At 38.7% G+C, this 24,632-nt stretch overlaps 1 protein-coding gene across 1 annotated transcript; it reads left to right on the top strand.

The window, feature by feature from the left end:
- Positions 1-20,226, top strand: HTATSF1 (HIV-1 Tat specific factor 1). Its single transcript, XM_062183884.1, has 10 exons — positions 1-81; positions 329-523; positions 2,192-2,372; positions 3,171-3,218; positions 3,688-3,842; positions 6,924-7,087; positions 8,494-8,593; positions 16,698-16,787; positions 17,689-17,826; positions 18,666-20,226. The coding sequence occupies exons 2-10, from the start codon at positions 338-340 to the stop codon at positions 19,902-19,904; spliced, it is 2,301 nt and encodes a 766-aa protein (XP_062039868.1). The 5' UTR covers positions 1-81; positions 329-337; the 3' UTR covers positions 19,905-20,226.
- The last annotated feature ends 4,406 nt before the right edge of the window (positions 20,227-24,632 follow it).

Below are 24,632 nucleotides of genomic sequence, written 5' to 3'. Positions count from 1 at the left end.
GGCGGCGGCGGCGGCGCGCGTGCGCGCTCTCGCCGCGCCCTGGACCGAGCGGCGGCGCCGAGGCCCGGCGGTTCAAGCCAGGTGGGCGGTGGCGGGGCCGAGCTGGGAGGATCGGCGCGCGCGCGCGCAGTGGGCGGGCGGACAGCCGCGCGGAGCGAGGGGCGGCGCGGCGGCGAGCGGTCCCGACTTCCCGGGGATTGCTGGGGCGCCGTGGGGAGGCGGGCCGGGGGGCCGCGGGGCGGGAGCGGAGCACGGCCGACCTCCTCAGATTCCCCTCTCTGGCGTCTTTTCGGCCTCTTCGCTCGTCTGAACCCTGCTTCTGGGCTAGGTAGGAAACATGAGCGGCAACAACTTGGGTGGGAACGACGAGTTTGATGAGCAGTTGCGAATGCAAGAATTGTACGGAGACACCAAGGAGGGTGACACCCAGAACGATCCCGGCGGAGAACCCGATTCTTTCGGGCAGCAGGCGGCTGACACCCCGTACGAGTGGGACCTAGACAAGAAGGCTTGGTTCCCCAAGGTAAGGGAGTAGCACGGGCGCCACTGCAGAGTGGGCCGCCTGGCCAGCTTCACAGAGCACTTTTACGTTTGCTGTGCTCACTCAGGTCTGTGGTCCTCGCCCCCCTGGATGGTGACGCTTGTTTTTGTTGTGTCTTTTGCAGAACTGATGTGTAAAGGAACGTAAATCTTTCGCATGGGGTCTTAAATGCCTTTTCCGTGCTTTATTTTGTCTGTGAAGGTCACAGTTGGCTATTCCATTGATGACTGTTTTTTATTGCAAAGAGGAAAAACACAAAAAGAAAATTTCGTAGCTGATCATCTCAGATAGCCGCCCTCACTTATCGTAGGAATTCACGTTTAGCATATGTCTTCGTTTACAAAAAGTTGCTGTTTATATACCTGTGCTGAATGAACTTTGTTTGCTCCTTGCTTTCTCTGCCTGCTGCGTTTGTCCTTAGGCATGTGTGTTTGAACTTTACATCCACAAGAATACGATGAGGGATGCGCAGAGTATGGATGGAAAAGATGTGTGCATGTTAGTTTGGAGCACTGGGAAATTGTTAGATATTTTATTTCAGCTTGGAAGTAACATAACTAGTGAAACTTGGTTCTGTAAACTTTGCTGTAGAAGCACTCTGTTATTCTGAGTCTCCTGTGAAGGCCAGAAAGGCTACTAATAGCACACCAAGACATGCAAACCAACAAAACACAGCGTGTCTCCATTGTGTGATTAGACTGATCTGTGAAAAAGTCTTCATTTCTACTTTTCTTTCGCATTTTATATTTGTATATATTGAAAGTCCTCCAACTTTATAAAATTTGCTATTTTACAGAAGTACAGGTAGTGCCAGCTTGAGGCATTGGCTTTCTTCAGCCTTCTGAGTACTTTTAACAGTAGTCTCGTAGTGGATTAATTTATCGTTCTGCATTTTTGTGTTATTGAGGCCCTTACCTCTTCAAACTTTGAGTTTTAAATTTCCCCCATTCCTGTGTGTACTGAATGTTGATTGAATTGGTGTGATGCTATAAGCACTTTTCTAACATATAATAGTCCATTTTCCCCCAAAACTAGTTGGATTTGCCCTGAATTGATTCTGATTCTAAATTGTGATTTCATTAGTGATAGATTTCAAATGATCGTTTGGCTTTATGAGTCTCGTTCTTTGTATACCACATCGCACTTCCATTCTATGTGCTCTTTGCATTCAAATATTGAATAATTAAGTGGAAATATATGTGTGCTTCTGTACAGTAAAAAAAGTGGATTTTGTGGTTAGCTTATTAGTTGACTGTAGGTTTTATTGTTGTATTGTTTTATTGTTGTATTGTTACCTGGTATTTCCTTTGTTATATGTATGTGTAGCTTTAGTCAGTAGACTGTGGAGAGGTAGTAATTTATAAATCCATCAACTAGAAAAGGGACCAACATCACTTAAAGTGCTTTATTAGTACCACAGACTTTTGTCTTGATAATTTAAGTATTTGTATCAGGTGACCATTCTTGGATTTACACTTTAATCACTACAACTACAATTATTATTCACGCAGAGTCTTCGATGGTAAGTTATATAACCAAATAGTCTGTAATATGACACAGTTTGAAGTTTATGGGTGGAAATAACTGAATTTCTGTGCATGTGTGTGTATGTGTATGCACACATGTGCATGGACTGAATTTCTTGTTTAGATCACTGAAGATTTCATTGCTACATATCAGGCCAATTATGGTTTCTCTAATGATGGCGCATCTAGTTCTACGGCAAACGTACAGGATGTCAATACTAGGATTGCTGAGGAACCTCCACAAAGAAAAACCCCTGAACCCACTGATCCCAGAAAGAAGGGAGAAAAAAGAAAATCCGAGTCAGGCAAGTAGTTCTAGCTTGCAAAACATGAGTGTAAAAACTTAAAAGTGTGAATGTATACATAGAGTTTTTTTTGGAGATTTGTAATAGCTTTGAACAAATAGCAAGATAAGATTTTTTTAATTTAAATAATGGCAGATTCATAATTACCTGATTTGATTAGTTTATGCTCTATTTGTATGTTGAAAAGTTGCACTATAGCCCATGAAAATGTATAAGTAGGGACCGGTATTGTGGTGCAGCAGATTAAGCTGCCACTGGGAACCCGGCACCCCATATCAGAGTGTCGGTTTAAGTTGTGGCTCCTCGGCTTCTGATTCAGCTTCCTGTATCTGTATTCTGGAGGGGAACAGATGATGGATCAAGTCCTTGGGCCCCTGCTACCTGTGTGGGACACTGGGATGGTATTCTGGATTCCTGTTTTTGACCTGACCCAGCCCAACCTTGTTTGTGGATTTTTCAAGAATGAAACAACAGATGGAAGATATCTCTCTCTGTTTTCCAAGTAGATAAAAATAAATAACACATTTCAAAATGTGCAAATATTACGTACTAGTCAAAAATTTAAATAATAAGCAACAATCAAAATAAACAGGCCTATTTTTTAAGACAATACTGCATCTGTCAAAAGATTCAAACACTTTGAAAGCTGGGTAGTGCTTTAAATGAGTTTGTCTTAGTTTTCTAAGAATAAGATAAAGTTCTTGTAAGTTTCAACAGACTGCCACTGTTAATATATATTTTATAATATAAATCTTACATTACATTGTGTCTTATAATTTATTTCATTTGTATTTTTAGGATGGTTTCATGTTGAAGAAGACAGAAATACAAATGTATATGTGTCTGGTTCGTATACTTTTAATTAAACAAATTTGGGATAGTGAATACTTGGTTGTTCAGTTTTCTTACAAAGTGATTTTTAGTTTTCAGTTTCTTTAAAGTCCATTTCTTATCATTGTGCTTTGTTGTTGTTGCTCAGCTGTATACATTCATTAGGTGTATGTTTATGACAGAACTAAGAAAAATTAAGTATATGTCATTTTCATGTGATCGTTTTTGCCTACTTTAACTAAAGAGAAGTTTGCCAATGCAGGTTCTGTGAAGCCCGAGCAAAGCATAACTTTAATGCATGTTTGAATACACAAAAATGTGAACTTTTCTCTGTTTTGATGATGTGAGATTTTTACATCCGTTGAGGAAATCAACATAGTACTCACTTAAGTTGTAAATTTCTAACTTGCAGAATGCTAAGTAGCTCTCATCTTTATTATAACTGCCTTTAGGGATTTAAGAAAATTTTTTCTTAATGTTACAGGTTTGCCTCCAGACATTACAGTGGACGAATTTATACAGCTTATGTCCAAGTTTGGTATTATTATGAGAGATCCTCAGACAGAAGAATTTAAGGTCAAACTTTACAAAGATAATCAAGGAAATCTTAAAGGAGATGGGCTTTGCTGTTATTTGAAGGTTAGTTATATGGTCAGATAAGTTTCTTGTATCTCCATTTTTAACTGAGGAACCAGGACTATAATCTTTTATAGATAATAAACAAGAACAGGAACTGTTCAAAACAGGATATGAGGAAAACTGAAATTTCAGATGGTACCTGTATGTATCACATTGGAAAAGTTATTTACTTGTTTTAAAAGTATGTTATCAGTTCAAAATATTATATAAGCATGTGATATGCTTCTTTTGTCTTAAAAGCATTCTGACTGTGAAGGTCTTTTTATTGATACATCTAATCAATTTAGAACTCTATTTGAAAATTTACTCACTTAGTAGACCAGCATTCAGCAAACACCAACCTGGTACCCGTTTTTGTAAATAAAGTTTTATTGGAACACAGCCACATTCATTCACTAACACATTTGCCTTTGGCTATTTTTATGTTTCATTGGCAAGAGTTAAGTGGTTACAGCACAGACCCCGTGAGTCATGAAACTTAAAATATTTACTAAGTGGCCCTTTTCAAAAGGACTTTTCTGACCCTTGAATTAGACCATAAAGGAGATGGTAATTAATGCCTCGTGATTTAAAATACTTTTTAAATGGGAGAGAAGAAAGAGTATAGTTAACAGAAATTTAAAGAACCACATGTGGTAATGGTACTATAAATTACATGGGGAAAAGTTAGAGACAAAGGCAGCCATCGTCTCTGGAACATCTGCCACCTTAGGAGCATGTGTTATGTATTAGAGCAGGGTACAAAAGGAATGAGCACGGTGGCAGTATGTACATAGGTCATAGAACCCGAGAATAATTTCAAAGTAAAATCAAAATGATGAAACAGCAGACACCACAGGTGTGCTGTGAGTGTACAGGATTCCAGTAGGATCAGAGGAGGGTAGGATAAGCTGACATCTTTTTGGGAGATTGGTTTTTCACCTGGATCTTAAACATGATACGTTTAAGGGACATGAGCCGGGTCATTTTAGGAAGGTAGTTTGGTAAAGTTCAAATGTAAGGAGATTTGAGGGTTTTACAAGTTCTTTAAGGGTTGTTTTAAAATCTGTGTATAGATTCTTAGGGAGTCTGATTGGATGTTTAAGATTTTTAAAGAAAACAAAGTTTTGAGGAGCTTTGGATGTGTATAATTCAGGAAACATAAAAGTACAGCATTGTCAAACCAGTTAACTGGGTTCCAGAAAAATAATTATTCTAGGATCCATATTTGTACAAGTATCTTGAGTTCAGTTGTCCTTTTGTGATTTCTTTGGATCTTTGATGACTCTGTAGGACTGACAACTACTGCCTTTGTGTAGGACCCAGAATCCATAAATGTGTAATGTACAAACTGTCAAATAATTTCTTCTGTTTCTCAGTATTTTAGAGACCCACATTTTAGTTAGTAAAACAAAGATTATTAAAAAAAATTACTTGAAAGGCAAACCTACAGAGAGAGACTTACAGAGAGACAGCAGAGATCTTCACCTGCTGTTCCGTTCCCCAGATGACAGCAACAGCCGGGGCTGAGCCAGGACAGAGCCAGGAACCAGGAGCTTATCCAGTCTCCCATGTGGGTAGCGGCGGCCCAAGCAGTTGAACCATCTTCCACTGCTTTTCCCAGGCACATTAGCAGGGAACTATATTGGAAGTGGAGCAGCTGGCACACGAACCAGCACCCATATAGGAAGGCAGTGTTACAGGCAGCGGCTTTACTTACTATACCACGGTGCCAGCCCCCTTAAACAAAGTTTGGCTATGCTATTCCCAGTTTGTTTAATCATCTACTCTTTTAAGTAGGAGTATTGCAGGATTTAAAAACTAGAATGCACCTTAGAAATCATGCAAGTCCATTTGCCTTGTTCTACAGGTGAGAAAATGGGGCTTCAGGAAGCAAAATTGCCAAATAAGAATAGAATTTATTGAGTACCTACCATGTGCCAGTCTCTAGCCTTGCCATGCATTATTTCGTTTAATTTTGGTCAAGGACAATAAAGGGAAAACTTTTTAAGGTAAAGAATTAGGGCTTAGGGAACTTGAATAACTTGCCCACGTTTATATAGCTAGTTGGTTAGGGACAGCTGTGTCTCAAATGCAGGTTTCCTGGTTTGCATTCTAAAGTTCTGTATCACAAAGTAGGTAGTTCTGTTTAAATCTTTGTTGTTTGTTATGTCCCTTATAAATCTGGTCAGAAATCACTTTTGATTTTGTTAGGTAAGTTAACTAGTCTGTAGTAGGTAGAGTACTGGGTACAAGTGGTCCAAAGTAAGATAAAAGACTAAAAAAAAAAAACAATGCTAATTCTTAAAGAAGAAACTGGTTTATGCACTAAACGTTTTGTGCCTTGGTCTAATATTAACATGATGTCTGTGTAAAATGACAGAAATGAACCAGTGTTGAATCACGCTATGTTTTCCATCCTCTTTTGCATTAAACCAGATTGCTAAATGTATTCTTTCCAAGAAGCTGGATTGAATTTATTGTATACATTTGCTGTCATGTGTGACAGTTGTGTCACTGTTAGAGATTTCAGTAATTAAAATGGCAAACAGAGGCTTAAGTTATTTTCCTTATCAAGACTGTTCCTTGGAACCACATGATGATGATGGTGTTTGTGCTCTTGTACATTGGCTGTCTTAAGCTGGTGCAGTTTAGGGGATTCTTTCTAATGACAGGAAGGTACCGCTTTCCTCAACACTGTGATCTGACCTGTGACAAATCTGTACTATACACTATGTAAATGGCTAACAAGTCAACTGCAAACAAACTGAATGTACAAACCTTAGTGCTGGTGCTGAAATCTCTTCAGAGTAGTCATCATGATTTCAAAGTTTGTTTAAAGATTTGCAAGCATCAAGTGTCAATGAAACTGAAGATGAAACACTAATGAATGTTGAGTGCTCACGCTTTAGGTGTACTTCCTTTTTATTTTTCAGTTCTCTGCTATTTTACCGTAACTGTTTCATTTAAATTTCCTACACTCTAATAACTTCGTTTGTGCGATTGAAATAAAATTGCAGTATATAAAAAAAAATCTTTGTTGTTTGTATAACTTTCACTTCAGTTATAGCTTATGGACTGTTTTATTTTGCCTTTCTAAAGAGAGAATCTGTGGAACTTGCATTAAAACTTTTGGATGAAGATGAAATCAGAGGCTACAAATTGCATGTAGAAGTGGCAAAGTTCCAGCTAAAGGGGGAATATGATGCCTCAAAGAAGAAGAAGAAGTGCAAAGACTATAAGAAGAAGCTGTCTATGCAACAAAAGTTTGTCCTTTTTTTCCTTTTTGAAATATTTCATATAAATACCTTAGAGTATTTTGGTAATAGCTACCTGGTTATGTCTACAGATTGTTTTAAAGGAATTTCATTAGATCATCTGGAACCTTCAGTAGTCTATACAATGAGATGATTTGGCAGTGGTATGGTTTTTCCTTTTTTGGGTGCTTACATGAGCTGAGAGAAGCCAGCTCATTAGAAAATGCTTTACATCAAATTAAATAAAATATTTTATGCTTACATACCAGAACCATTAGTTCATTTTCGATGTGGATTAAAATCAGTTACACCAGGAGCTAAATTTTTATATGTAAGTTTGTTAGTAGAAACAGAAATTAGAAATGATAGATTTTATTTTTGTACTTACCATGTAGTCATATGTAATATATATATATATAATGTTCTAAAGTCATATATAGTATATATGTATGTATATATAAAATGTTCTCAAGGTATTTAATAAACTTTTTAAAATATGCTAGTTTAAGAAATTAGCTAAAGTGATGAATACTTTTATCATAGTAAATACTTAAAAGCAGTTAGTTGTGCTATCTCACTTTTTTACAAGAGTAGCTAAAATAATACCTACAAATTTTATAAACAAAGTTAGTAAAATTTAATATTGTAACAAAGAATGAACAGTTTTTCATATATCAGTGCAATTCTTTGTAATGACAAAATGCCTAAAAATCAATACAATGAAAAGATTTTTTTTGTCCTCCAAGTAAGTCTTAATCATTTTTTAAAAGATTTATTTATTTACTTGAGAGGCAGAATTACAGACAGAGAGAGGGAGAGACAGAGAGGTCTTCCTACCAGTGGTTCAATCCCCAGATAGCCACAATGACTGGAGCTAAGCTGATCCGACGCCAGGAGCCAGGAGCTTCTTTGGGTCTCCCACGCAGGTGCAGAGGCCCAAGGACTTGGGCCATCTTCTACTGCTTTCCCAGGCTATCAGCAGGGAGCTGGTTCGGAAGTGGAGTAGTCAGAACTTGAACTGGCACCCGTATGGCATGCCGGCGGCACAGGCAGATGCTTAACTTACTACGCCACGGTGCTAGCCCTCTATATCTTATCTTGAGAATCATAAATAGTTTCTAACTAATTAGAAATTTTCTAGGAATCTCATTGGACTTTGTGTAATGAAACAATTGCTCTGGAAAAAAAATATATTCTGGGAATTTCAGTAAGTCCATTTTCCCCTTGCTGAGTATTTTATTTCAGAAAGTTTTTTGAATGGAGCTATTACTAAATTACACAATGTTGTTTTAGAATCAAATAACTATCATTGTTAAGTACTCAAGAACTGGTGATATTAACGACTTGCTTTTTTTTTTCCTCTATGCAAGTCTGAATGAAGTTCACAGTTTCTTGTTACTGCTTTATTACAATAGGCAGTTGGATTGGAGACCTGAGAGGAGAGCTGGACCATCCCGGATGCGCCATGAACGAGTTGTCATCATCAAAAACATGTTTCATCCTATGGATTTTGAGGTAGGACTGATCACAATGCAGATATGCTTTCTTTCAAAAGAGCCCGCAGCTTTCCTTGCCTCAGCATTGTCATGTCATATCCTACCTGTTTGTGTTTTAGTTAAGGCAGGAAAATAGAACAAAGAATCAATCTAAGTTTTAAGATCTCCCTTTGTTTAGCTCAGTGTTCCTCGAATTGTAACCCATGTAGGCTGTGAACTGTGGCACCCAGCAGCAGCTATTTGGTGTGGGAAATCATTTAAAAATATTAGAAGCTGTATGGGAACTGTTTGTGGATTTTGAGTGTAGTTCAACAAGTATGAGCTGAGAATATGAGTCACACTTGCAAATGAAAATTTCACTTTAGTACCAAAAGTTTTATTCTGAAAAATTCCAATTAAATGTAGCCCCTGATGTTTAAATAGTGAAGATTATTTTTTCAGTGTCTAATTTTTAGGAAACTCTTTAGTGGCTATTAGGAGGATGTTATAATACTTAATGTCCTTATGAAAATTCAAGTACAGTGAATAAAGAAAGCTAACTACTAAAGAAGTTTAAGGAATACTAGTGAGTATTAATTATCATCAAGGTACCTTATGTTGTATTCTGTCTCTGTTCTTATCTCCATCTGCTGGTGTAAACATACAATCATTAGTGGACAAACGACCCTTTGTTCTTGTCTGGTTCTCACGTTGACAGCAGGATACACATGAGTAAAAAATTCGCAATGTAAAATTCCAAGATTACAAATGATCTAGTTGCAGCTGGTACACATCCTTGTTTCTTTTGTGCATTTAAACAGAGTCAAAATGGCAATATCATGTTAGCCCCGGTAGAGAGGGCCCCAGTTGAGCTCTATCTCAGCAAATTGGGCGTCTTGAGGTCATCAAGAAGATACATGTGGTCTGTTTATAAGGTTACATGATTTCTCATCTGTACAGAAATCCAGAATAATCTTGAAATAGAGTGATTTTATACTTGAAGTGGTAATGTCATGTGGTTAAAACACGCACACACACATTCATGCACACATGTACTACAGATGGTCCTCAACTTAATGATTTCTCAGTTTTATGATGGTGCAAAAGCAATATGTACTTAGTAGAACTGTTCTTTGAATTTTGATCTTTTCCTGGGATGCTGATACATGGTAGGATCCTTTCTGTAGATGCTGGGTGGCAGTGGTGACCCACAGCTCACAGTGAGTCATGCGGTCACACCAGTGTACTGTGCATTATTTAGTAAATTACTTGAGAGATTCAGTACTTTATTACAACATAGGCTTTCTGTTAGATTTTCCCCAACTGTAGGGTAATGTAAGGGTTCTAAGCACATTTAAGGTAGGCTAGGTTAAGCTATCATGTTCAGTAGGGTAAGTGAAATAAATGCAATTTTTACTTAAGATATTTTCAACTTAATAGTGAGTTTATCAGGGTGTAACCCCATTATAAGCTGAGATGCATCTGTAGTTGCTTTCTGAAATGCTGTCTTTGCCAGATGGGACTTTAAAAGGAATGCATAGATGGATAGTTATGCCTCATCTCCTAGATACAACTCCAGAATCCCCTAGGATTCATTATTTTTTATGCTCATGGTAAATAAGTGATTTGTTTATTAGGTGACATATTTATTTCTGTGACTGGAAGGCCTTGATTTTCACATTCGATACTCCTAACACTCCAAAGTGAATGTCAATACAAATTTCATTCAGAGATCTGGAATTTCCACATATGAAAATAAAAGAAAGTAAAAGAGTTACAGAGAGGCAGAGACAGAGAGAGAGGTCTTCCATCCATTGGTTCACTCCTCAAATGGCCACAACACCTGGAGCTGGGCTGATCCAAAGCCAGGAGCTTCTTCTGGGTCTCCCATGTGGGTGCAGGAGCCCAAGGACGTGGGCCATGTTCTGTTGCTTTCCCAGACCATAGCAGAGAGCTGGATTGGAAGTGGAGCAGCCGGAACTTGAACCAGCACCCATATGGGATACTGGCACTGTAGGCAGCAGCTTTACCTGCTATGCCACAGCACCAGCCCCTCTTGTTCTTTTCTTCCTGCTGGAATTTCTTATTCATTTTTTCTTGTTGAATGACTAAACCAGATGATGCTAGAAATGGTCTCTGGCATTTACTCGACTCTTCCCTGCTTAGCTTCGGGATGGGATGAATTCTCAAATTGGTTGCATTTGTCTCCTTGCCATCTTGTGGTTTAGGGTTATCTGGGCATCTGTGTTGGTAATTGAAATTGCTGTGGTAGCAGTGTCGAAGTGGATGCTGATCTTGAGTCTCATCTCCTTGAGTTTCCTTATCCTGTCTAAACTGTCTCTGGCATTCTTTGCAGAATCCTCTGTAAGCCCAACACATAGTCTGTCCCACCAGTTTGCCTTCTCCTCCTGCAGCATGACTGTCAGCTCTTCTATCTCCATTCACATACGGTCTATATATGTAGTGAGGTGGGAACCTTTGCCTGCAGTAGGCCCAGCACCGTTGGTCTTGACCTTCAGAAACAATCTCTGACCCTTCGTTCATTCTTCCACTCTCACTATTCTGAATTTCTGTTGGTCATTGCGTGGAGGAACCCTAAGGCGTAGATGGCATATATAATGGTTAAAGTATTTACTGCCTTGGACTGGAACTCCACCAGGGCCTGTAAGCTTTGTTGCCTCTGCACCCTTTTCTCCTTCAGCAATATCTAACACCATAGTCTCTCCATCTCCTACACTGTGAAAGGACTTGCTGGATTATTGTTTATGTCAGCCTGGTGTATAAATACGTCTTCCTTGGTGTCATTCCAGTTGATAAAACCATATCCATTTGTAGTTATCTTGCCCAGGCACCAATGATGTGAGGCCACTAGAGCCACTGCTCCCTGTGCCACTGCCCAGTGGTGCTGGGCTTGGTTTCGGCAGCGCTGAGGGCAGGGGTGGCAGGTGGCTGCTGGGTCTCAGCTTTGTTGCTCATGGTTGCAGTGATGGTGACTAGGGCCAGCTGTGGCAGCTATGGCTTCTCCCAGTATGTGATAGTATCAAGACTGAGGGAGTGTGGGGTGAGGCATGCTGCTTAAGGCTCTCTGGGGTCCGCTCTCTGCTCCAGCTACCAAGCATACTCCTGCCTTGGTCATTTACTTGCCTTATTTGAGTTTGTCTATCAGTATGAGCAGATTTAGCTTTTCTTAGCTTAACAAATACTCTTTCCCACAAAAAATGACTTTGATTTTACCTTGACCCCTACAAATTCCCTCCAGTGAATATTTTTCAAAGTAGAAGTTTCATGCTTATAAGTTCCTGATTGTTTAGTATAAACTTTATTTTGGAGTTATAGAGCCTTTATTTTACTCCATTTTGTTTCTTTCATAGAACTTATTTGTTTCTTCTGCTAGACCATGAGCTCCATGAGAGCCAGGACTTTGTCTGCCTCGTTTGCTGCTATACTTCCAAGTGCATAGAATTGTGGCTGGCACAAACTAGGCTCTCTGTGTATATTTATTAATAGACCCTCAATATTTATATGAAAATAATTGGAAGGATAAGAATGTGAATCCCCTGTTACTCACAAGCCAGGATCTTTTTATTCACCCAGTGCTTAAAACATTTTCTCTTTAGCATCTTTGCAAATCAGGGCAAGTTTTCTTTTTAGATGCCTAACATCACAAAGGGCTTCAGAGTTCATGGGCAAAGACATGCTTGCTGGCATTGTTTATGTTTGCCAACCTGCCTGGGCTCCTGTTGTCTAACTACCTTGATGAGAGCCTGTTAACAAGAGGGACATGTGTCAGTATAAACCTGCTCTGTCCAGCATGGTAGACTCCAGCCAAATGTGGATATTTGAATGTAAGATAATTTAAATTAAATCAGATTAAAAATTCAGTTCCTTAGTTACACTAAGCACATGTGGCTAGTAATAACCATATTGAATAATGCAGATGTACAGCACTTCTGTCATCACAGGAAGTTGTTTTGGATGACACTCATATAGATATTATGCAGCTCTCAAGTGTTAATAGTACAACTTACTTTTATTGACTGTTTTGGCAAAGTGTCTGATTTGATTGAAGACACCATGTGAACCCAAAGAACAGATACCAGCATTGAGCTTTTCAGTGGAAAATATAAGCTAATTCATCAGTTCACTCAGAAAGAAATCAGTTTGGGAGGTCGACTATATTATTATTCCAAACAGTATACTTGAAAGTACTCTTTAGTATCAGGGTAAATAATGAAGGCTAATGCTTTTAACTTCAGGGGGTTGTCAGTATTTAATTCAAAGCCTTATTTCAAAATGCATTGCTTGGAAATTTGAATACCAGGAGCTGAAGAATGAAAACTTAGATATAGAGGTAGATTTCTCATTGTTTATAACAGCACTGTCCAAGAGAAATATAATGTGATCCACATGTGTATTTTAAGCTTTTTTATAGCCACAATAAAATCACAGCATGAAACCAGAGAACTTCATTTTAAAGGCGAATTTTATTTAACCCTGTATATCCAAAATATTAATAATTTCAACTTTTAATAAATATAAAAATATTAATGAGTTATGTTACGTTGTTCTTTTTCCCTTTGGTACTAAATCTTCAAAATCTGGTATGCTTTGCACCCTTACAGAACACCTTAATTTTGATTCGGTGCGGTTCTTTTGCATGACACACAGTAGCTGTGTATGGATAGTGGTTACTAGCTAACTTCACCAGCATAAATTTAGATTGGAAAGGCACAAAAAAATGTGGTTTATTTCTTCCAGGGAAAAACAAAAGAATACCCTAAAAATCCTAAGGATTGACTACAGAGGGTTTTTTTTTTTTTTGGACAGAGTTAGTCAGAGAGAGACAGAGAGAAAGGTCTTCCTTTTTCCGTTGGTTCACCCCCCCAAATGGGCGCTGCAGCCAGTGCGCTGCGCTGATGCAAAGCCAGGAGCCAGGTGCTTCTTCCTGGTCTCCCATGTGGGTGCAGGGCCCAAGGACCTGGGTCATCCTCCACTGCCTTCCCAGGCCACAGCAGAGAGCTGGACTGGAATAGGAGCAACCGGGACAGAATCCTGCGCCCCAACCGGGACTAGAATCCTGGGGTGCTGGTGCCCCAGGCGGAGGATTAGCCAAGTGAGCTGTGGTGCCAGTCTACAGAGGGTTTTGCTGTTGTTGTTGTTGTTTTTGACAGGCAGAGTTAGACTGAGAGAGAGAGAGAGAGAGAGAGAGACAGAGAGAAAGGTCTTCCTTCCATTGGTTCAACCCCCAAATGGCTGCTATGGCCCGCACTGTGCCGATCTGAAGCCAGGAGCCAGGTGCTTCCTCCTGGTCTCCTATGCGGGTGCAGGGCCCAAGCACTTGGACCATCCTCCACTGCCTTCCTGGGCCACAGCAGAGAGCTGGACTGGAAGAGGAGCAACCGGGACTAGAACCGGTGCGCTGGCGCCGCAGGCGGAGGATTAGCCTAGTGAGCCGCAGCGCCAGCCAACAGAGGGTTTTAATACATGAATCTGATTTTAGTCTGAGGTCTATTGCTTGCAGTCTTTTTAGAAAATTTCTACGTGTACCCAGCTAGGTTAAAATAGTATTCCTAAAGAAGGGGATTATTATCTTTTAGCTTCAGCAATTAATATAGATCAGTTTTTCAAAGCTGGTATAAATAAAAATGGAGATCTGGTGAGACTTTGGCTAAGATTTGGTATCTCACAGGAAAAGGACCAAAAAGTTGCTTTAGAAATAAAGTTGATGCCTCCACCCCACCACACCCTACCCTGCACACCCTAATGAGAATGCTTAGATTTAAAATTGTTGAGTGTTTTGTTTATTTTTAAGTAATCCTGATTTCCATTGGTGAATAAAAGAGATATTAGGAACAATTTATCAAATTCTGAAAAAGCTTTTATTGATTGTTGGCTGTGTATGAAAGTCTGTACTGTAGGAGTTATTCTGCAAGGTATACAAAATGCAGTAAAACAAAGCTCCTGCCTTTCAAAAGCATACAGTCTCATAGTAGCTGACCAGACACACACATCACCAAAGGCTACCACATGACTTTACCAGTGACTTTAATGCATTCTTCTCTGGTGTTATAATTCTGTAGGAAACAAATTCCTTTCTTCAAAATTATATTTATAACTAGGGAAATCCAGAGTCTTCCAAGTGTAATTTCAGAAGCCTCAGATTTGTGAAAATGAGTAGAACTTTATATTTTTTATTTTGAATCTCATTTTAGTAAATGGCTACCTAGTTGCTTATTTTTGCATTTTGAGAGAACTTCAGGGCAGGAGTGCCATTTTTTTTGTAGTTCTTTGCACTTCTTCCTTAGTTGCTGAGAAAAAAAAAAAAAACTCTGTAAGAAAGATAGATACATTTAAGTGCTTCCCAGAAAGTGTAAGTTGACTTAAATAGAAATTCATAGAAGGATATCTTCTCTTCTATTTGTATGTAGTTGAAATTCAGGTTAATTTTCTTTTTCTGTCTTTTTCAGGCATTGGGGCTTAGAGAAAGATTTGTTAATTTCTACGGGGAATCTTTTTTTTAACTTTTATTTAGTAAATATAAATTTCCAAAATACAGCTTTTGGATTACAGTGGCTCCCCCCCCCCCATAACTTCCCTCCCACCTGCAACCCTCCCATCTCCTGCTCCCTCTCCCATTCCATTCACATCAAGATTCATTTTCAATTCTCTTTATATACAGAAGATCAATTTAGTATATATTAAGTAAAGATTTCAACAGTTTGCACCCACACAGAAACACAAAGTGAAACATACTGTTTGAGTACTAGTTATAGCATTACTTCACATTGGACAACACTTTAGGGACAGAGACCCTACATGGGGAGTACAGTGACTCCTGTTGTTGATTGAACAATTGACACTCTTGTTTATGGCATCAGTAATCACTGGAGGATCTTGTCATGAGTTGCCAAGGCTATGGAAGCCTTTTGAGTTCGCCGACTTTGATCTTATTTAGACAGTCATAGTCAAAGTGGAAGTTCTCTCCTCCCTTCAGAGAAAGGTACCTCCTTCTTTGATGGCCCGTTCTTTCCACTGGGATCTCACTCACAGAGATCTTTCATTTAGGTCTTTTTTTTTTTTGCCTGAGTGCCTTGGCTTTCCATGCTTAAAATATTCTCATGGGCTTTTTAGCCAGATCTGAATGCCTTAAGGGCTGATTCTGAGGCCAGAGTGCTGTTTAGGACATTTGCCATTATATGAGTCTGCTGTGTATCCTGCTTTCCATGTTGGATCATTCTCTCCCTTTTACTTCTGTCCGTTAGTCTTAGCAGACTCTAGTCTTGTTTTGATCCCTTTGACTCTTAGTCCTATCATTATGATCAATTGTGAACTGAAACTGATCACTTTGACTAGTGATACATTGGTACATGCCACCTTGATGGGATTGAATTGGAATCCCTAAGGAGAATCTTTAAACCTCTTGTTATGGGGAGGAAAGTCCACCTGAATTTAAAACTACTAGAAACAGTAGTGCTTGGATGTTCTTATTAGAGTTGTTCATAGTTGCAAGAAAGCAACAGCAAGAATGTATTTTATTGTCTGTTTAACATTGGGTGGTGTGCGATTCTATTGCAATGTGTTAGGAGACAAGATGAACAGGAATGCTCATAAGATTTACCCTGTGATTTAAAATAGACTCTTAGAAGCCTGAAAATCAATTATAGAATATTTAGTCATTGGAAAGTCTATGTTTCTCTGCATTCTAACGTTTCTGCAAGTATGAATCTATCCAAAACACAAAACAAAAGGCTCTCATCACTTCCATTGTGATGGCCATAGACAACATAGGAACTAGCAGTCGTTGACTCATGTTCCACAGTTCTCCTGCCATCACAGTTGATGTAGATTTGGAATTGCCATTGATACTTATCTTGGCTTTCCCTTACCACTGTACACCCCTTCTGCCATCTGCCATATTTATCTATTTCTTCTGTCTTAAAGCGGGACATATTGTCATAGTAACAGTGGCTCAAGTAGTCTAACTTCATTTGATTTTGATTTTGTTAATTTTATAAACTGTAGACAAGCATAACCAACCTTAAGCAAAACACTTTTTTATTCAATTAGTAAGAACAAGATATTTTTCAGGATTTATAGTTAAAGAAATGAGCAAAAATTCATTTTAATCATTTGTATTTTGGCAGGATGATCCTTTGGTGTTGAATGAGATAAGAGAAGACCTTCGAGTAGAGTGTTCAAAGTTTGGACAAATTAAGAAGCTCCTTCTCTTTGATGTAAGTTCATGGCTTGGACAAATGAATCCTAGATCAACCATTCTTCCCACTGAATAAGTGGTGACCAGACATTTAGATGCCCATGAATTTTAGATGAATATTTTATATAGACGACTTGCTATCTTGTGTTAGTCTTTAGTTAGTAATAATTAGATAAACATGGATTACAAGTCAAAGCTTTGATAGATTTGGTTATGCCTTGTTCATTTTTCTTCATCATCACTCTAGAATATGTGATCAGGTAAAATAAAGTACAAGAAAAATGTATGAGACCTTATGATTCCCTGTTTGCCTGCCTTTCTCCCTCTCTGGGAATTATTCTCTCCCTGCATATTTGAAACGATTAGGAGAGGTAATTCTTCTTTATGTTTCCCCTTTGTATCCTTTTTGTGCTTCCAAAATTAAAGCATAATAATTAAAAGTCACTATTGCTTGTGTACTACATAGTATGCTACATGTTATCCCATTAAATTCTCACAACCCTTGGGGGTATATAGGCATTATTCCACCCATTTTCTGGATGAGGGAGCTAAAATGTTAGAGATTGAACACTTTGTCCAAGGTCATTCAGCTGGTAACTAACAAAGCCAGGATTTCATTCCAGGGCTATCTGGCTTCAGAGTTTACAGTCTTAACCGTTATACTTTCTTGCCTCTCATTAGACAGTGTTGTCAGCAAAAGCATTTCCAAGGACATTGCTTGGTTCTTGCTAGATAAGACTAAGCTAAAGAAGCAGATGGCTACATTTTACAAGCTGTGATAAAAGAGAAGAAAATTATACATAAAGTCATTTAGCTTAAAGTAGCAAAGAGAACACTACTCCCTACCTACTGTGTCACATGCTTGTATGTCTTATGTTTTTATCTTATCGTTTGTTCCTTTTTTTTCCTTGTTTTTCTAGAGGCACCCAGATGGTGTAGCCTCTGTGTCCTTTAGGGATCCAGAGGAAGCTGATTATTGCATTCAAACCCTTGACGGAAGGTGGTTTGGTGGCCGTCAAATCACTGCTGAAGCATGGGATGGGACTACAGATTATCAGGTAAATTCTGCAGCTGTCAAGGGCACATCCATTGCATCATCACCAACAAGTACTAATACAGCAGCCCTTCACATTTAAGTTTTAGGTTCCATTTTATCTGTTTAATATAGCAATACTTATTTTAAATACTATTTTGCATCTGAAGGTTAGTAAGAGAAATATTTCAGTCTTCCAGTTTATGAGTCTGAAATTTTGAGGCTGGCTTAGGATAGTGATAGAAGAAGACATTGAGTCAAAATGTTTCTCTTCCTTTCTATGTTATAAACTATAGATGGAGCTAAAATATTAACTTTTGAAAAGGTGAGAAATTGCTACAGTACTGTGGTGTTTTCATTTATTTAAATGATCTTATTTATGGTAAACTGTGGTAAATCATGATGTAATGTTTTTTAAAATTAATTGATTAACTAGTTTGACAGGGAGAGAGAGATCCCCTATCCTCCAGTTCACTCCCCCAAATGTCTGCAATAGCCAGGGCTAGGCCAGGCCAAAGCCAGGATCCTGGAACTACAACTGGGTCTCTCATGTCAATGGTGGTTGGAACCCAAGTACTTGGACCCTGGTGGATATTAGCAGGAAGGTGGATTGCAACCAGAAGCAGAACTTGATCCCAGGCACTCCGGTATGGGATGTGAGCATCCCAACTGGCAACTTAACGCACTACCACAACACTTGTCCCAAGATGGAAATTTTTGAAAATTTAAGATGGAATTGTTTTAATTTCTGGAGAAGAGGTACCATAAAATTGTACTTTGATCAATATTAGAAATGCCCAGAGAGGTTATTTCTTTTTGCCTAAAAGTTTTTTTTTTTTAATGGCAGTTTCTATTTATCCACAGGTGGAGGAGACCTCCAGAGAAAGGGAGGAAAGGCTGAGAGGATGGGAGGCTTTCCTCAATGCTCCAGAGGCCAACAGAGGCCTTCAGCGATCAGATTCTGTTGTTGCAACAGAAAGGGCAGGGCCTTCTAGAGTAAGGCACTTTTCAGAGCACCCTGGCACATCTAAAATGAATGCTGAAGATTCCGCAACTGAAATGGCGCTTGAAGAACCTATTGATGAGAAGTTTGAAAAGGCAGAAGATGGGGGAGGCTTTGAAGAAAATGCTTCTGGAAATGATGCTGAAGAAGGTGGCCCCAAAAAAGAAGCCAAAGAAGAAGAATGTGAAGAGAACTGCCCTGAAGGAGAGTCTGAAGGAGACTGCCCTGAGAGAGATTGTGAAGAAGGCTGCCCTGAGAAGGAGTCCGAAGAAGGCAGCCCTGGACAAGAGTTGGAAGAGGCGACTCCTAGAAAGGAGTTGAAAGAGAATGGCTCTAAAAGAGAATCTCCAAAGAAGAGATTCAAAAGTGATTATGAAGAGAATGGCTTTGTGAAGGAGTCCAAGCAAGATGACGCCGACAAGGATTCTGAAGAGGAGGATGGCCCCAAAAAGGAGTCTGAAGGGGATGACTCAGAGAGAGAATCTGAGGAAGAACACTCAGAAAAACTGTCTGAAGATGGCTCTGAAAAAGAATTTGAAGGAAACGGTGTTGAAAGAGATTTTGACGAAGATGGCTCTGATCAGGAATCTCATGGAAATGTTCTTGAAAATGAGTTAGAAGAAAATGATACAGACAGATCTGAATATGATGAGGGCTCTGAGAGAGTGTTAGATGAGGAAGGCTCAGAGAGAGAATTTGATGAAGATTCAGAGAAGGAAGAAGGGGAAGATCCATATGAAAAAGTTTTAGAAGATGAGTCTGATGAGAAAGAGGACGAAGAAGCAGATGAAAAGGGGCCTGAAGATGCTGACGAAAAGGAGGAAGAAGCCAATGCAGATGAAAAGTTCTTTGAAGATTCTGATGAAAAGGAAGAGGAAGAAGATGCAGATATGAAGGCAGGTGATGAGATAGAGGAGAAGTTATTCGAAGATGATGATTCCAATGAGAAGTTATTTGACGAGGAGAATTCCAATGAGAAGTTGTTTGACGATTCTGATGAGAAAGGGACTTTGGGTGGTTTTGAGAATGCTAAGGAAGAAGGGCCCCTGTCCACAGGCAGCAGCTTTGTCCTCAGTAGTGATGATGATGATGATATTTGATCCCTTAAACTTGCTTCTTAGGGAGAGTCCTTCATCTCCATTTGCCTGTGCTTCAGGGTCATTACTAGTAGTGTTATATGAACATGTGCATAGTGGTAGGCTGCCATCATACTAATGCATTGGAGTTTTTTTCATTGTTACCTGTGCCTAATGATTTTAAATGTGTTCTTTGGCTGTTCAGTTAAAACTTCAGTTATGATGCAAGTAAACTGGATATTTGTCCTTTTGTCAGATTTGTTAAATGCATGCAGAATAATATTTTTAAAAGTATTCTGATTGAAGTTTGTGATATTAAAAAAATAAAAATAAGTTGATATTATGCAAAAACTGAAAATTAGACTTTGAGTTAAATTGAATTTGAAGTTCCTGCTATTGCTTTATTCATACTAAAGGTTGGTTTTTCTAAGGACTTGAAAAATCCTGTGGGAGTCTCTCTCTTTCAGCTTGTGTTAACCACTACAGCCCCATTTTCTTTCTCTAAACTGGAACTTGTTGCTAAGCCCATAAAGGAAATAACACTCGGGATTTTTTCATAGCCCAATCCTTGCAGGTTGCCTTTTATTTGTTTTCTACCTTTTTGTCATTAAAATTAACTGTTAGATATACACAAATGATCTTACTGGAAGTATAGGGAAGGATATTAGAATTCTACCCTACACTGTTTCTTGACCCTTTTGGGTTCCTTTAGAAGTTGATTACAGTTTTTGGGCTTACAGAAAAATGTACACATACACACTACACAGCTGCTTGTGTACTATTTGGGGAGGTTCATGGATCCTCTGAATTTAAGTACCTTTATCTTGCACACTTCAATTTGCTTTCATTTTTGTTTTAGAATCTCGGTGCCTAGCATTACACAGAGTTGTGTCGTACCAGTAAAATCGTGAATCTTTCTTTATATCCAAATTCAGAATTGATGCATTTAATTTTAGCACTCAGAAGGTTTTTTTTTAATTAATTTATTTATTTTTTATTTCATAAATGTGAATTTACAAAGTGCAACTTTTGTATTGTTGTGGCTTCCCCCCCCCCCAACCTCTCTCCCTCCCGTGGCCCTCCCCTCTCCCTCTCCCATCCCGCCCTTTATCGAGTTTCATTTTTAATTACCTTCATATACTGAAGATCAACTTAGTATATACTAAGCCAGGATTTCAACAGGCTGCATTCACACAACCGCACAAGGTATAGGGTATTGTTCGATTAGTAGTGTTTTTAAGTTTCATAGTAAAACACATTAAGGACAGAGATCCTACGTGGGGAGCATGTACCCAGTGACTCCCATTGTCGATTTAACAATTGCACTCTTATTTATGACGTCAGCAATCACCCGAGACTCTTGCTATGAGCTGTCTAGGCTATGGAAGTCCCTTGAGTTCACCGACTCTGAACTTGTTTAGTCAAGGCCGTGTCACAGTGGAGGTTCCTTCCTCCCTTCAGAGAAAGGCGCCTCTCTCCTTGTCAGAAGTTTTCTTATAAAACAGAAAATAAATTGTGTCAGTGTTCTTTCATTCTAGTGTCTGTAAGTGTAATCATTACCCTATTTAGAAAAGGACTGCTATACTTCAAGGTAATTTGTCTTAACACCTTTTTAGCTGTTCTCTGGGGGTTTCTTAAAATCCTCAGGATTTTCACCAGAGATAAGTCTGTAAGTAGTTAAAAGAAACTAGTTTAAGAAGTTAAAAAGAAAAATTGCATACCACATAGTGTTCCCTTTAAAGATAATCAAGAAGCATTTGAACATTTATTGGAGAATTGATTTCCTAAATGAAAAGAATATTTACACAGTGATTAGGATACATAGCTGTATAACAAATTAAGGTCATTATAAGGAAGGCATTTTCATCCACATGAAAATGTGCACTCTTGGGAATCCAGAATCTGTCAAAAGATAATGGGTACATCTAGTCTGTTCATATATTAACCATTGTTTAGTAAAGATTCCACCATTTGGGAATGGAAAATACATTAAGGATGTAGTAAACTTTGCTTGGGAACTGCATTGTCTAAAAACATTGCTAATCCTGGCATGTTACCATCTCCTGTGTAAGCAAACATTCTATGGGTGTGTGGAAAGAGGCTTCAGTTGGGAGGCTGCCCTCACATCTTGACCTCTTTTCTCCTGCTCTTTAATTTGGTTGATATTAAATACTCATGTTCTTTTCATATAAACACTCAAAACACCAAAGAACTATAAAGTGGTAAATAGGACATGATAGAAATTAAGTCATGAGGCACACAGACCCACATGATTATGAATTAGGTTTTATATTGGTTCTGAAAACAATTTATTGTAAAGCAACAATACATACTGTTATCAAAAGGAAATAAATTTTGGGAGGTGGCTTCCAAGTACAGAAATGCTGGAAACTTACCTGATAGAATTTCTAAATTTAATGCTCACTAGGCTATTTAATTTACACAAAATATTGAGTAATGCATTTAACCATAAATTCATGAACCAGAAGTTGACTTCTGGCATACCTTAAATGGTGTGAATGCTTTGCTTTCTGAGTCCATGAGTACCTTGTATGAGTACAAATGTGAAACTTCACATTATATATTTTTTAAAAAAATACTGGTCTTGGCAATATTACTGAAATGCTGAAATCATTATTGCTTTCTACAACAGAAACTTGAACAAGGCAAAATTGGAATAGTTTTTGTGAAGTATGTCTGTTTTCCTTTGCAAGTAGTAACTCTCCTTGTCACCCTGGGGAGCCAATGCAGTCCATTTGGAAGCCATTACCTCTTCCTTTTCAGAATGTAATCTATTTCCCTAATGTAAATTGTTTGGTTATTTCTGAGGCCCTGAGAGAAGATAGGAATTAGCTAATATTAAGCATTTCCCAAATAATAAGATGAATCACATTTTTTAAAGCCAAACATTTTCATGTAATGCAAAGAAGTGCTCTTAATTAGTTTGAACAAATCCATGGCTTAGAGAATAGAGAGGCTTGTAAATGTGCCCTTCATGAATATTGTCAATATTCTTTTTAAATAAAGATTTCTATCTGAAAGAATGAGAGCCACAGAGATCTTCCATTTGCTAGTTCACTCCCCTAAATGATTGCAATGACTGAGGCTGGGTCAGGCTGAAGCCAGGAGCCAAAGACTTTATCTGGGTCTCCCACATGAGTGGCAGGGGCCCAAGCAGGTTGATCATCTTCTACTGCCTTCCCATGCATATTAGCAAAGGGCTGGCTCAGAAATGGAGCCACCAGGACTGAAACCTTACCGGCAATGTGAGATGGGATGCCAGCATCGCAGGTGGTGGCTTAACCCACTGTGCCGCTGTTGTCAATGTTCCTATGGATTGTTTTTTCCCTATAAAGTTTCAGATGCATGCCTGTTTTTATATGCTCACTTCAATTCATTTGAAATGAGATGGTTTGGAGCCAGAATTATGGCTCCCTGCTAATGTGCCTGGGAGGGCAGCTGAAGATGGTCCTTGCCATCCACGTGGTAGAGAAGGAAGGAAATCCTGGCTCCTAGCTCCTGTCTTCTGCCTGGCCAGCTGCCTGATGTGGCCATTTAGGGAATGAAACAGTGGATGGAAGATCTCTTTTTTCTCTGTCTCTTCCTTTCTCTCTCTCATTCTGCCTTTGAAATAAGCAAAAATGTATCTAAAAATGAAATTTTAAAAATCAGTTGGCTCAAAGGATGTTTGCTTCTTACCACATCTCATGTTACATGACTGGATTTGTTTATAACTAAGTAAAAAACTTCTTGATACAAGAAAAAAAGTTCAACTTATTCCTTTCCAAAATCACAAGTTGATATTGCAAATAGCCTAAATTCTTGGATACCAGTTGGCACAGAAAATGACTACATAGCAGAAATACTTCATCATGTAAAGTTGACATTTAGTTGTTTGGAATTTTATAGGTTTATTTTACCAAGGTTTTTAAAGCAAGAAAATACTGATGTTATGGTGTTTAAGATGCATTACCCTCAGAAAGCATAAACAGATTGTCTTGTGTTCATATTTTAGTTATCTGCAGAACTTAAAGACTGTAATGTTAAGATACAGTGTTCATCCCAGGCTAGATTACAGAAAGCTAGGATAGCAGCAGCAGTATGAAAGTATGGCTTTTTTGCTGCCAGTCTTCTGCTTTCTGCACTACTTCTTAGTTTCTGCTGAAACAGTAATGATAATATTAGAAGAGCCAAGCTCAGAATAAAACAGCTTTTAAAAAACTTCTATTTATTTGAAAAGCAGAGGAGGAGAGGGAGAGAGAGACTTCAGTATGCTAGTTCACTTCCCAAATGGCCACGACAGCAAGGGTTATGCCAGGCTGAAGCTGGAAGCTAGGAACTCCATCCAGGTCTCCCATAGGATGTCCTATTCCATGGATGGGCAGAGGCTCAAGGACTTGTGCCATCCTCTGTTACCTTCTCAGGTTCCTTAGCAGGAAGCTGGATTGGAAACAGTAGGCAGGACTTGAACTGGTGCTCATATGTGGTATACCATCCTCCTGAGTGACAACTTAATCCACTGCACTACAACAGAATAAAACTGCCCCCCCAGAATAAAACATCTTTTCATTTACCATTTTCCAGGTTTATCCTTGAAATTAAACAAGCAATATTTGTAAACCTACATCTTAATGTAAATTTTCCATATTTAACTAAACATGTATGTCTGAATTTAATATTTAAAAATGTGGTTATCTTCTTTTCCCTAAAGCAACTTTATGCTACCTTGTAAATTAAAAAAGCACAGATGTG

This window comes from Lepus europaeus, chromosome X (assembly GCF_033115175.1).
Source record: "Lepus europaeus isolate LE1 chromosome X, mLepTim1.pri, whole genome shotgun sequence".
Taxonomy (NCBI): Eukaryota; Metazoa; Chordata; class Mammalia; order Lagomorpha; family Leporidae; genus Lepus; species Lepus europaeus.
Note: the sequence above shows the minus strand (reverse complement) of the source record. Positions and strands in the feature narration are given on the sequence as shown.